A 14,090-nucleotide genomic window follows, 5' to 3' on the forward strand; every position below is an offset into this window, starting at 1 on the left:
ACATTATTATTGTTTTTTTCTTAATTACATAACATTATTACTATTACAAATTTATTCCAGCAGGAATATCAGGTTTCAGGTTGCACTGAAAATGCAACAACAGTTGGTAGAACCATATTTTTCTTTTGTTATAAACCACAGAAACTTATTATAACGTTAGTGTGGTGGAAAAGTATTTGACTATAGGAATGTATGGGGTGTCAAGTGTAAAATAAAATGTAAAACAAATATATCACTAATTTCCATGTCATCATTATTTAGCTCACTTTCTGAGTGTTAAAAATTTTCTCCTAACATTTGTTTTTTTCCTTGATGTTCTTAACTTTAGCTAGTTTTTACTAAATTTTACATTTAAATGTTGAAAAATATATGTAAATATTAAATCCTAAATCTAAATGAAAAAGTTAGATCTTAAATGTTGCATTAAATGTTGATATTTGCATTAAAATGTTTCAGATTTAAACACAGCCTTTGCTGTTGGTGCTTGGCTCTTGTTAGGATGTTATCATCCCGAGACATTAGCAACCGCTAACGCTTCCCTACAAGACATCAAACTTTCAGTTGCGGCCGGTGTTGAAGCTGCCCTCCATATTGTTTTCAATAAATACATTTTTGAATTTAGACTTTAAATGCTATCTTCAGAAGCATTATATGAAGTGGTTAGCATTAGCTAACCAGGATGATGTCATCATCCTGCGACAAACATCAATGCTAGTTGCTGCTAACTCTTCTAACGCTGCTGAATATGGTATTTAAAATCTAAACAAATGTACTCACTGAAAACAATATGGATGGTACCTGTGATCCGGCAGTTTGAAGTGCAGCTCAAATACCGGCTGCAACTGCAAGTTTGATGTCTCATAGGGAAGCGTTAGCACTGTTAGCATTTGCTAATGTCTCAGGATGATGACATCCTAACAAAAGCCGAGCACCAACAGCAGAGGCTGTGTTTAATTCTGAAATACTTAAATGTAAGTTTCAATATTTAGGATCTAATTTTTACATTTAGGTTTACACATTTAGATTTAGGATTTAATATTTACATATTTTTTTAACATTTAACTTTAAAATATAGTAAAAAAATTAGCAACATAAGAACTGTGAGCTAAATAATAAAATGTTAGTGGACATTTTTAAAACACAAACTGAGCTAAACTGTGGGACAATGTTAGTGACATTTTTAAAACATTTTATTTGACTCTTGGCGCCCTGTAAGAATCACTCAGACTTCTGAAGGGATTTGAGTTGGTGTTATGAAAATCTGACAGTAATGTTCATTTAAACTGCTGTTAAATTCATACTATATGTTTTATAGTAATCCACTTTATCAGAGGTTACCTGCATTTTTGTCCACAGTGAGGTTGTTCAGTTGTCTACAACAGGTAAGATAATATTTGTTCACAATCTCACCACCGAGCCCATTTCAAAGGATATAACTATCTCTTTAATTCCTCCTAATCTGACTGCTTTAACTGAACTWAGCTCCAAAATTTTCCACCTAAACGTGAAAGTTGTGTTCGTCACAACAAAGACCTTCTGATGAAGCTCATCAGGGYGAATCTTGTTCTCCTTGTAGCTGCTGTCAGTCAGAAAAGCTGCAGGTTTAACAACATTTTTCTGCAGCAGCTCAGCCTTTGTCTCATCTGTGTGTGTGTGTGTGTGTGCGTGTTTGTTAGGGTGCTGATGTATTACATTTTATGTAGGACAAAATAACCGGCTGGATTGTGTCCACAGTGAGTCAGGTTGCGGGACACACCCTTTCTAATTTTATTATGAACTCTTTTTACCAGCATCTCCAACATGTTTGGTTGGTTCCTTATAACAACCCTAAGGCCCAACACTCARCTTCACTGTGTCAAAAATCAACAATAAAACACACAAATATTTGAGTGAAGGTAAACAGTAAAAGGAAAAGTTTCTTTTGGTCACAGCTCAGTGGAACACATGATGTTTTTCAACTCAGTGAGCCCTAATTTCCATTTGAAGTCTCCTAAAGGCTTCAGTTTATTCCATTCTGTTAGTCTCACATATTTTATGCTTAGCTAAAGCAAAACCCTTTTTTATTATGTTTTTTAAACTGAGTTTTAATCTAATCTGCGAAAAATTAGATTCAAACAATGTGTTGTGACAATTAAACTGAACATGTTTCTCACACACAACTTTTAGTATTGTTTTCTGAATTCCCTTCATTTATATAAAGATATAAAAACAAAAAAGTTCATTTTTGGAGGCAGAGGTGTCACAGCAGCACAAATACGATCAGGGATTATTTTCTGACCTTTTCTTTTTTTTCTAGGTTGTATATTTACAGTTTGTGTGACAATAAGAATGCAATAAGAATTTTATCCTTTGATCTTTTTTTGGATAAAAGAAACTTTGAGCTTTTCCCCTCAGTCATGTCATTTCTGATCGTGGGCACCAGATGTTTCTGTAACACCTGTTTTTTATTGTCATCTAAACAAGTGTGGCAGATGTGCAGCATCTTCTTTTAGTCACGCAAAAACCCGGCAGTAAGATGAAAAGGTCAACATCACAGCCTCGGGGCTATTTTATCGATTCTTTACCTTCCCTTTTAGACTTTGACTCCACCTCGGGGGATTTTGTTGTAATATTTTGCTCTGCTGCTGGTGTTGTGGAGTCTGACTGCCTGCAGGAGCTGCAGAGTGGCGTCATTTCCCAACTGAAGAACACATCAGCATTAAACAAACGAGTTCCCCCTCAATACGTTTCCTCCTCTGTCTGCTTTCTATCACTTACATCAACACGCTGCCAAATCAAGGGAATAAAATGATCCCATAAAGAACTGCAGCTTGATAAGTTTGTGCAATGTGTGTTTCATTGTTTAATCTTGGAAATGATGAGATTTAATCATAAACAGTAACAAATGTTCACGTCGAGTGTTTCCAGTGAGTAAAAAAACCCAAACAGACACAAGGAGGACGTTCAGGCTCCTCCCAGATAGGTCACAGAGAACATTTGAACTTTCCGCTGCAAAACACCAACTCACTGCACAAAACGAAACAAGAAGTCAAAGTCCAGGACAGCTGTGTGTCCCCCAGCTGCAGGAMACAAACACTGTTCCTGAACATTTATTTTTTTGTTTGTCTGTACGTACTTTGCACCCCTGGCATCAGACATGGAGAGATTAATAACAGGAGACTGACAGGTCATATAAAGCATGTCAGCTCATTTAGCTTTGCCTTGAGAAGTAATAAACTGATAAGACAACATCTCATCAAACTAACTTTGCTTTCAGCAGGAAAACCTGCAGCTGAGCTCACCAGGGGTCAACATGATGGGAAAATCCTTCATTTCACGGCAGCAGAAATTAAATAAATCAAACCATCGACACTGTCTGATTAAAACCTCAGACCTTCACTTTGTTGATGAGAGCTGATTAAAGGTTAATCTGAGTGCAAAACCACAGAAAACATCAACTATAGGCTGAGATTTAAACCCTCATGATGTGATCTGCAAGTTCTTTTTTWAARTATATTTATTTAAAACACTTCTTCCAGCTTAAATGTCTCYATACTTTAGGGGAAGTTGAGAGAAATAAGTTCACATGTTGAGATCAACATAAAAACTGCTTATAGAACAGCTGAATGATCATTTCTGAGCTTTTCTGAGAACTCTCCTTCTTGGTACTGAAATAAAACCCCTGAACAGTTCAGGTCCCTCCCTCCCTCCCAAAGGGAAAAGCTTTCAAAGATCAGTTCGGCGTGCTATCAGCGAGGTGTGGGGGGCGTGGTAACGAGCTGACCGCCACACTCCCTGGCCAAAGTTCAAACAAAGAATGCCATCACCGTGCTGTCAAAGAAATAGTAGAAAGTAAGGCCTCAGTTCCCAAACTCTCACTGGTCAATGTTTTCGGGCCAAATTCTCCGAACAAACAAAGGCTGTGAAGGAGCCACCTACAGCAAACAGCCACACAGCCTGGAGCGTTCATCAGAACCAGAGACCTGCAGCTCTGTTGTCACAGGATTTTTATCATGTTGGAGTTGATTCGCTCAGTTCAGCTGAGCTCAGGATTTCTCAATATTTTCATTTGCCTTTTATTTATCTTGGACTGGTTCGGTCTGAGCTCAGATTTGAACTAAATGTGAAACAGCTGTTTGTGTGTATTATCACACAAACGCACACACGTCAGTCGAGCTTGTACAACTGGACCTGATGATAAAAAGACATAAATCTCAGACGCCCCACCTTCTGTCTGCCAAAGGTTTTTGCATCATGTGATGTTAAACTGCTCGAAGCTAAGATTTGTTCGTTCAGGAGTTTCTAAGTTTAAACAAATTTTTCTGAACAGGTCTGACGTGAAGACGAGCGGGACTCGAAGTGGCCAAATTGTGGAATTTCACTGCAGGATGTCAGACTCACTGTGTCTGCAGGTTTTGGCTCCTTGTTCCCATTATTCCCTGCAGGTAGAGTTAACCTGAGACGTCTGATCCTCCTCTGTGGAAAAAAAAGACAAAGATTATAGCCTACACAAGCAAACACAGAGTTTTCATAGTAAAGGTGAGTCAATAATTCACATCTATCATCAGTGCAGTGTATTTATAGACAATAAGGAAACAAAGTTTATATGGTAAAAGTGTAAAAAAAACATTGTTTGGTATCCCCAGTTCAGGGAATGCACTATTGGACTTTCTCTACAAATAAAGTGTGGTAGAAAAGGTTTTCTGCAACAAAACATTCCAGCGTTTGTAGATTTGTTTGTTGAGATGTTCAACGTGGGAAGAAAAGAAGCAAGCTGCCTCCAGAACAAAGGCCTGTTTTATCAGAGAGCTGTTCAAATAAACATGACATCCCTGCCTCCTGCCCACTCCTCTCTGATTACACGCTTGTGCAAGTGAGAACACCTCACGAGCAGAAACCCACCAGCTCTGAGGTCAGACTGAAAGAAATGTGGGCTGACCGATTGGGTCTCAGTGCGGGAGAGAAACTGAGGACAAACAAAAGGGAGGAGAAGAAAAAAAAACAAAATAATGGAGAGAAGGGAGAGACGAGGGAAGAGGTCTGGACCTCTCGGGGACTTCTTACCTCACTTAAAGGGTCTTCAGGGTCCTCTGTGGTGGTGGTGGTGGTGGAAACGGTTCGTCTTGGACCGTAGCGAAGCATGTCTCCTCTTCTGTCCACTCCTCGCCTGTCGCCCTCTGCCTCTCCAGCCCTCCTCCCACCCTTCCTCTCACTCTCCTTCCTGAGTTCTGCTCAGGCTCTCATCTGCACCCCACCACCTCCACCACGGCTCCGCTCAGGGAAGAAGGAGGGAAATTCCACTCTGTCAGCCTCCTTCTGCTGCAGGTCCTCGGGGGCCCCTGGGGTTCCTGAGGTCCCCCCCCCTCACCTCTGTGTGTGTGTGTGTGTGTGTGTGTGTGTGTGTGTGTGTGTGTGTGTGTGTGTGTGTGNGTGTGTGTGTGTGTGTGTGTGTGTGTGTGTGTGTGTAAAGGAAGGTGCAGTCCCGTCCGGTCCCAGAGTCAGCAGCTTGAACACATCTGTGTCAGACTGAGACAGACTCGTCAGTCACCTCCCGGCCGCTCTGTTCCCATCAGACCCGCTGGGCCACATTTCACCTGAGAGCTGGACTTTCACAGGGCGGGTCCTCGTACGGGGCTGGGACAGGTGGAGCCCTGCTCATCAGGCAGGAGGGAGGAGCTGAACTTCAGACGAGCAGTTTATTCATTCACAAAACGCATCGACGGAGGATCTGCCTGAACACAGATTATAATTTACAAACTTACAAACTCGTGGTTTTATAATAAAAACAAATGTGAAATTAAAACAAACTAATAACATCWTTATAAAAAACACTTAAACTGTATGAGCTGATTCATAAAACAGATCTAAAACAACTTTTAATCAAAGCGGTGAAAYAAAAGTAACATATAACTTAAGCTTCACAAAAATATAAGATGATTAAAAAGAAAAAGTGACGAAACGGTACAAACAAACAAAAATCTAAATTCAGGATTTCAGCTTATAAATACTACTACTGTTGTTTACATATAAACAACTCAAGACTTAAAGGCCAAACATTTCTTGAAGGAAAGCCTGTCGCCCGCCGTCCTCCATATTAATTCATCCGATGAGGAGAAATGAAAAAAGTTACTTTGATCAAACTTTAAATAATGTCCTGTCGCCCTCAGAGTATGTGTTTTTGAACGACTCTCAGCTACTGTCACGTCGAATTTTAACTCACCATCTTCAAAACTGAGTTGGAGTCTTTGGCGGCCAAATTGAATCAGATGAGCTCCAAGAATGAAGGAGCTGTAGACGTGAGATGATTAAYTCCTGGAAATATCATTCAAATCTGCCCAGTGGTTCACAGGAAACAAAAACAGTATTTTTTGCATTTATGCTGAAGGTGAAAGAAATAATTATGAAAACTTTTCAAATGATTATGTTTTGAGCACATTAGCTCTTTAACTTGAAATAATCTGCAAGCGGGAACATCTTTTATCTTTTCAAATGTTTCTTGTTCCAGCTTCACAGTCTTCATGTTGCTTCAGGTCATGAATTATTGACACAGCTGATAATGGATATTGATGAAAAGGATCCCAGCATGGCAGCCATTATTATTTAATGTTCCTGCTGCCTGCCTACCACAATACTACCAAACGCTTCCCTCTGTGCTTGTCTGTTTACACGGATGCAGAAAACGAGTGACGTTCTTCCCAAAGCCAGGTGACATGTTCTACCTGAGAGTCACTCCCTGCTGAGGAACAAAGGGCCGAGCCGAGGAGGAATGAGGAAGATAGAGGAGAGTTGCAGAGCTCGCTCGTTCAGCTGAATGCTGCCGTCAGTTCTGATCCAGGTCCTGAACATTAATTTCTCAGAATCCAGAGAGGCCTCTCTGCAGGGCCTGAGTGGTTAATCAGTAACTGAACAACAAACAAAATGCTGCTGTGATCACTGATCTGCTCACCAGCATCCTGTGGACGTCCCTCCGGGGGCGTTTCCTCTGTTTCACTTTCTGACAGGTGTGCACTCTCACCATCACAATCTGGGTTTGTTTCCAAGAYGTTTGTTTCCTGCTGTGTTAGTAAAAGTTACAGCAGGTCAGCTTAAGTGTTGCCAACAAGCAGAGAAACATCAAGAGCATTCATAGAGCTTTTAACAAAACAAATTTACGTTTTTCTAACATAATAACTGGTTAATCTGACAGCTTCAAGTCATTCTTAATGTAAATTAAGCTGTTTTATTTGTATTTGCGCTTAAACATTATTATTTCGCTGATTTCCAGCTGCCTAAAAGTTTGATTAAACATTTAAATACTTTAAAATGCTGCAGAAAACCTAAATTAAAAGAGTTGTCTCTTTTTTAATGTTAATGTTTTATTTGATCAAGTCAATCAGCAGATAAGTTAATTAAAACGTTCACAGATTATTCATTCAAGAAGCTAATTTAAACTTGTGCTCAACAGGGATTTAACCGTTTRTCTGCACAGGAAGGTTTAATGAAACTAAAACTGATCACATCTGTGCAGTTCACTGAGAAACTCTTGTTTTTGTTCTAACAGTGTTTCAGACCGGCCTCACACTGAAACTTCAGATGTTTGGTTTGAAACGTGCAGCTCTGTCCCGGTTCTGCAGGACAGAGATAAGCACTCGGTACGTGTCCAGTCCCGTCAGGAGGTGGGTTTATTGTTTGATCAGATCTCCTGCTTGTTTAGAGAAGATTTACTTATTGAAACTGAAAACTTCCCTTTGTCTGCTCGGCCCCACCCTGCAGCTCTGGACACAAAGTTTTAAAAACTGAAACAAAAATACTTAAACAATTAAATTGTGTTTAGAAATAAAATCATTTACTTATGAGTATTCCTACTAGATATGCAGCAGAAACAATAAAAAAAGATAGTAATTGTTTTTTTAAGTGTAAAATGTTGTATACACACTATTTATGTTATTGACTAAAAGATTAAAAAATATATGGAAAAGGCTAAAGTTAAGGTGCTCTAAGAGTTAATCATTCATTCATCAATCTTAACCCAACGTCCTGCAGCTGATCTTATGAAAAAAACTCAGTTTGTCACCAATGATTTATATAATAACAATTACAACAGCTGTAATGTGATCACAGAGACGTTTTCAATGAAATGCTTCAGAGTCAACATAAGTTGTGTTAAAAAGGTGATTAATGAGTCATCCAAATGAAGCTCAGGCATTATAATCAGCTGATAATCCTGTATTTAAACCCACAGTTTTAAATTGACTGTAGTTTCTGATATAAACAACTGTATTTTTGCCATGGATTTGACTGGTGAGAGCATACTGGGTGTTTTAAGAGAGTTTTCCTGCATCTCTACAGTTTTTTTATCCAGCACCCACGGCCACATTTTAAAACTTGCAGGTGAATAAAAACTTTGTCAGTTAAAAGTTTGTGCCTCTCCTGACTCAGAGGTCTGCAACCTGCAGCTCTGGACCCATCAGTTCTGCCAAATATTTTTAGTCAAGATGAAAAACAAGAAGTTGTAACCAAAGTGCTGCACAATGACAGTCTTAATTTAATCAAAAGAGGTAAAAATTAGGTTAAAATTTTCCTTCTATGTATTTTTTGTCCAAACGTAAAATTTGATAAATGTCAGCTGTTTATGATAAAATATTTAGTTTTATAATGTAACAAACATTTGACAAGTCTCATTTGACTTATCGTGATCATGTACAAGTCTTAACCACTAAGTTGAAACAGAAATTATACGTTTATTCAAAAATTAGATCCAATCTGACATCTTCTGTTTCAAATATCTATCTTCRTGCCATTATACTTTCAACCATGTCGTAYTGTTTACCTGTTTGGTCTCTTACAACAAATGAAATCTTAGAACCCATAGTTAGGCTCTACAACAGGACCTACAAAATTCATAAAAAAACTTCCTGGTTGGACTCATCACTGTACAGTTCTTTCATTGTCTGATGCCTTGACTTTTCAGAATTATGTTTTGTATAGTGGTATTAATTTATATTTTCAGATCTTCCAAGGTGCCAATTATGGAACTCTCTGTGCATTGCTGCCCAAATCAAATTCTGGAAGTGGTCATTCAACTAGATCTGTCACAAAAGGACAACTGATATTACCAACTTTTAAAAACTGTTACGGCCAGAGGTCTTTCTTCTATGTTTATACTAAAGCATGGAATGACATTCCTCAAAACGTAAAGTCCATTTCAAAACTACAGCCCTTTAAGAAGAATCTTGTCTGCCATCTGCTGGACACTTTCTGTTGTGCTCATATTTAGATGTCCTATTTTGCAAATGCTGCCTTTTTGAAATTTGGTATGCTTGTTTGTCTTTGTGTCTATGGTGTATAATGATGTGATTGTGATGCTGTATTTCTGAGTGTTTATGTGCTGCAGAACAGGAACCTGCTGTAAAACAGCAATTATGCTGAGTCAGGCTTGATTTTTAATAATCTTTTCCTGTTAAATAAATAAATCAAATCAAATCAAACTCTAGCCTTTTATCCATAATATATTTCTGCACTCTGTAAACTGGATTAACTTTATTTCAGTCAAGTCTATTCTGTGGCTCCAGGTAAATTATATTATTTTGAATATGAAGGTTGCAGACTCTTGATGTACCTGAGCAGACAGGATGCATCAATTACTTGAGTGGAAAAACGCAAAGATAATAAAAACAGATTCTAAAACTACAGTCCAGCAGCAGCAGTACTCTGTGTTTTAGGAGGAATGACTTTATGCACAGACATCCTCGTAAGTCAAACCTTTAAGCCTCCTAAAGACATCCTGAGCTGCTGATGGAGACTCTGAACACACAAACACAGAAAGCAGGTTTGTCCTGCTTCACTGAAACATCCAGGCCCCGAGGCGTTCAGTGGATGTGTTTACTCCCTGTCGTCTTCTCACCCTGAGTAACGATGTCAGAACTGAGTGAAACAAAAACAGAGTTCTTTCCTAAAAGCTGCAGAACAACAGGTCACACCTCTGAAAACAAAAGGTTACATCATGAGAAAGCATTAATGCATCTGTGTGCTGCGTTTAATGAAGAAGAAATAATTCACTTTAAACTGTTGTGGTTCGTCATCAGGATGTAAGGATGTGGGAGTGTCAGACTTCCTGCTCCGAGTGCCTCTGGGCCTGTAAAGATCTCACAGCCTCCTGTCTCACATTACAACCTGCAGTTTTATAACGCAACTTGAAAACACATGAACACATGTACAAAATTCATAATAAAAGCTGATTATTTTCCAAAATAAACAGGAATATTTATTTGTTTGTTTATTTCCAGTTAGTGGATGATGCTGGTCTATGAAAYTGGACTTCAGTAAGTTTACCAGGCAAGAGCTCCAAAATATTATATCGTTTTAAAGTTTTCCAAATGCCTTACTTTACTTGTTTGCAGCAGTTCGAACCCAAATCATTGGTTTTAATTGTCAGCAGTGAGGAGTTGGACCCAAGTTACTGAAAAACAAAAAGGAAACAAATCTAACATGTAAAACACAAAAAAACATAAATCAATAATTAATATGATAAAGCAAACGTCAATTAACTGCTTAGCTTTTGTTTAATTCGTTTCAGATTTCTTTCTCAGTGTCATTTGACTAAATTATCGTCTGTATTTTCATATGTATCTCAATTTTTTATTTATTTATTTATTTATTTATTGGCGGGCATTTCACCTTCATTTTCAGGCCTGCACAGCAGAAAGTTTTTATGCCTGTGAATTCTACAAATTGTCTTTTTTATTATTATTAAATCAGTTCTGCTTTATGTCTCACGTGTTAGACTTTAGATCAAACATTAAAGCTGCTCTGAGTAAAATTAATGTACACATGCTCTGTTATTTGTATGAGTAAAATAATAATAAAAAGCCAATAAAGCCAGAAAAGTAGCTCAGGGGCCCTCAGTGTTTTCACCCCCACCACTAGGTGGCAGCATGACACTGTGAGGTTCTTTTTCTGTTCCTCTGCAGCTCAGATCTGCCCAGATTCCTGGCAAACCTTCAAAACTTTCCTGCTTTCCAAGAAAACATGTCCAACAATGATCTGTCAGAAAATTAGCCCTGGTTTAAAACTTCACATCACTAATTAGTTATTTTTCTTCTCATGAGTCCGCTTCACTTCCCTGCAGTCCCTCAGGCTGAAGTCACTCAGGCACACACAGGAATCCCAGGAATGATCACCTTGTTAAGCTTTCAGCTCCTAATCCTGCAGTTGTTGTGTTTGCTGCTCGGCTGGACGCGGGGGAGATGGAGATAAAAACCAAGGCTCAGCAGAGGTCGAACTGTTTGTTCCACATGGAGCAGAAACAAACGGAGGTCATGACCTGGCAACAACAACAAGAGCAGCCAGGCAGAGGAAGGTCCAATCATTCACCTTCTTTTCTTTGCTGTGGTCTGCAACAAATAAAACCTTCACTTGAACGATTACAGCCTGAAGTCTCTTTAGTTTCAGAATAGAAACAGTTTTAAGCTGAGTGGCCTTCTTCTCCAGGAGAAACAGATGAAGATGATCAGGTAATGCAATCATTTTTGGCAAAAGGTCCACAGCAAGATGCAAACATGTTCAACAAAGATGTGCAGATTCAACTATCAAAACCACAGATTTGTACTAAAACCCTTCAGATAAAACTACGTTATTTTTCAGATTTTAAAACATTCACTTGTAGAACTGGTGAGCAGGGAACCCTCTTACTTTCATGCAGTCTTCTCTTTATGAGGAGTGTTCTCTTGGTTGGCTGTTGTGAAGGGGTTTCTCTTTCTCATGGAAATTACTCTACAATCATCCACCACTGTTGTTTTCTGAGGGATTCCAGGTCTTTTTTGCATTGATGAGTTCTGTACATTTTGCCACTCCTAATATTGTAGCAATTTCTCAGGTAGGGTTTTTTCTGTTTTCACAGCTTAAGGATTGTTTAACCTGCATGAAAAGCTTCTTTGATTGAATGGTTTCTTCACAACAACTCCAGACCTTTTATCTGCTTAATTGAGAATGACATAACGAAATTGCCACACCTGCCCCTGGAAAAGGCTTTGAGTCGATTGTCCAGTTATTTTCGGTCCCTTTAAAAGCAGGATGGGCACATGAGCTGAACTCCAAACCCTTCATCCAATTTTGATGTGGATACCCTCAAATGAAAGCTGAAAGTCTGAACCTATAAAAAGGTGGTGATCCTGGTGTGCTAAACAATTACCGTCCCATTTCAAAACTTTGTATTTCATCCAAGGTTTTTGAAAAACTAGTTAATATTCAACTTAAAGATTATTTGCAGGCAGCTAATATCCTGTCATGTCATCAGTCTGGTTTTAGGAAACAGCACAGTACAGTTACAGCCACCATAAAAGTTGTAAATGACATCACTGAAGCTTTGGATGCTAGTCACTACTGTCTAAGGCATTTGACACAGTTGACCATACTATACTTTGTCAAAAGCTGACATATATTGGTTTATCAGATAATGCTGTAAATTGTTTTTCTAATTATCTGTCAAATCGTAGTGAGTGTGTGCAACACAGGTTTGTCATCTRATTGTTTAAATATCACAAAAGGTGTACCACAGGGTTCAGTTTTGGGTCCTACTCTGTTTTCAATTTATGTAAACAGTGTCAGGGATAAAATTACTGATGCTTGTACACATTTTTATGCTGATGACACTGTGGTTTATTCCAAAGCAAATTCTGTAACTGCTATGCTCGTACATCTTCAGTCTGCATTTGACATTATTCAAACGTTTTGTTTTAATGACCTTTCTGCCCCTGTTGGACTACTGTGACGTTGTTTATATGAATGCACCTGTCACCTGCCTACACATGTTGGATGCTGTCTATCACAGTTCATAACAGGATGTAAATCTTTCACTCGTCACTGCACTTTATATTCTAAGGTATGCTGGCCATCATTAACAATTTGTAGGCCCATGCATTGGTATATTTTTATATATAAAACAATTTTGGGATTGTTCTCGCCTTACTTGTCCTCACTTAGACAGTCCGGTCACAGGCTATGCTCTCAGGACTTGCTCTCCTTCAATGTTTCATTAGTACGGTCAGAACTTGGRAAAAAGGCATTCTCTTACTCTGCTCCGTCAACATGGAACGCTCTACAGCAGGATCTGAAGCTACGTAMTTTGATTCCCTCGGGACAATTCAAATTCCTTCTAAGACAAAAAGAGAAATCTTCTTATGAAATGTGCTTTTGTTTTTAGCTCATGTTTTATTAGCTTATTTATTTGGGCCCAATTTTTTTGTTTTGTTTTTGTGTAAATACTTGTGCATTTTGKAATTTTTGTCTTATAACAGGTCTCTCTTGGAAATGAGATTCCRGATCTCAATGAGACTATAAATAAAGGTCAAATAAAATGAAAAATGAATTTTATGTCCCTTATGTAACTATAACTTGAATATGTTTTAGTTTAAAAAAATCTGTCAGTGTCCAAACAGATATGGACCTAAGTTTATATATTTCTGTCCCTGTGTGAAACCCATTATGTCTTTAGAGGGTAGGTCTTTGTGTTTGTTACTAAAGGAGTTTTTTTTGTGATGCAACACTTGCAGATATTATCTTTACATTTAAAAAGGTAGTTATATGACCATACTTTCACACAGCCCTGATACTGAGACATCAGTCTTCCACGGCAGATATTATCAAAGTGAAGGAGAATATTAATTTGACAAATCCTTACAGGTATGGAGGACCAAAACTGACAAAATTGGAAACAAAAAGCAGAAATATATAAATGGCGGCAAGAAGGAAAACACTTACCTGTGCCTTTGTTTTAAACAAAACTTTAAACTTTAAGCTGAACTGAGGCAGCAGCAGCATGCACAGTAGATCTGCACATGGATCCTGCTYCTTCCTGTCTATTGACCAATAGCAGGAGAGCTGACCCACGAAGGCCCACCCACCTTTTTTACATAATGAGGCAGGAATGCATAAGGTAATGCAAAGGAAACATAAATGTAAAAGCAACACAAGGAAATAAAGACTTGTGGAGAAAATTAAAAAAGAAAAAAAAATGTATAGGTCTTCTGGACGGATTCTTCTCTAATGAAACGTTTCGTCTCTCCTCCAAGAGACTTCTTCAGTCTGAGAGTTTCAGGCAAAATTCAGGCTTTTAAGCCCTGCCTCCATGTGAC

The 14,090-nt window shown here is 38.4% G+C and overlaps 1 protein-coding gene across 2 annotated transcripts in view; it reads right to left on the reverse strand.

Annotated features, from left to right (window-relative positions):
• Positions 1–5,556, reverse strand: part of myzap (myocardial zonula adherens protein) — an 18,615-nt gene extending 13,059 nt beyond the window's left edge. The window contains exons 1-2 of one of the 2 annotated variants that reach the window (XM_014027717.1): positions 5,044–5,556; positions 4,381–4,455 (exon numbers count right to left, since the gene is read on the reverse strand). In XM_014027717.1, the coding sequence (XP_013883171.1) occupies positions 4,381–4,455; positions 5,044–5,121 (153 nt within the window). In that variant the 5' untranslated portion in view covers positions 5,122–5,556. The remainder of the gene's footprint in view (positions 1–4,380; positions 4,456–5,043) is intronic. The other variant, XM_014027709.1, reaches the window with a different exon arrangement.
• Positions 5,557–14,090: the final 8,534 nt, after the last annotated feature.

The sequence above is a fragment of the Austrofundulus limnaeus genome, unplaced genomic scaffold (assembly GCF_001266775.1).
Source record: "Austrofundulus limnaeus strain Quisiro unplaced genomic scaffold, Austrofundulus_limnaeus-1.0 Scaffold5, whole genome shotgun sequence".
Classification (NCBI taxonomy): domain Eukaryota; kingdom Metazoa; phylum Chordata; class Actinopteri; order Cyprinodontiformes; family Rivulidae; genus Austrofundulus; species Austrofundulus limnaeus.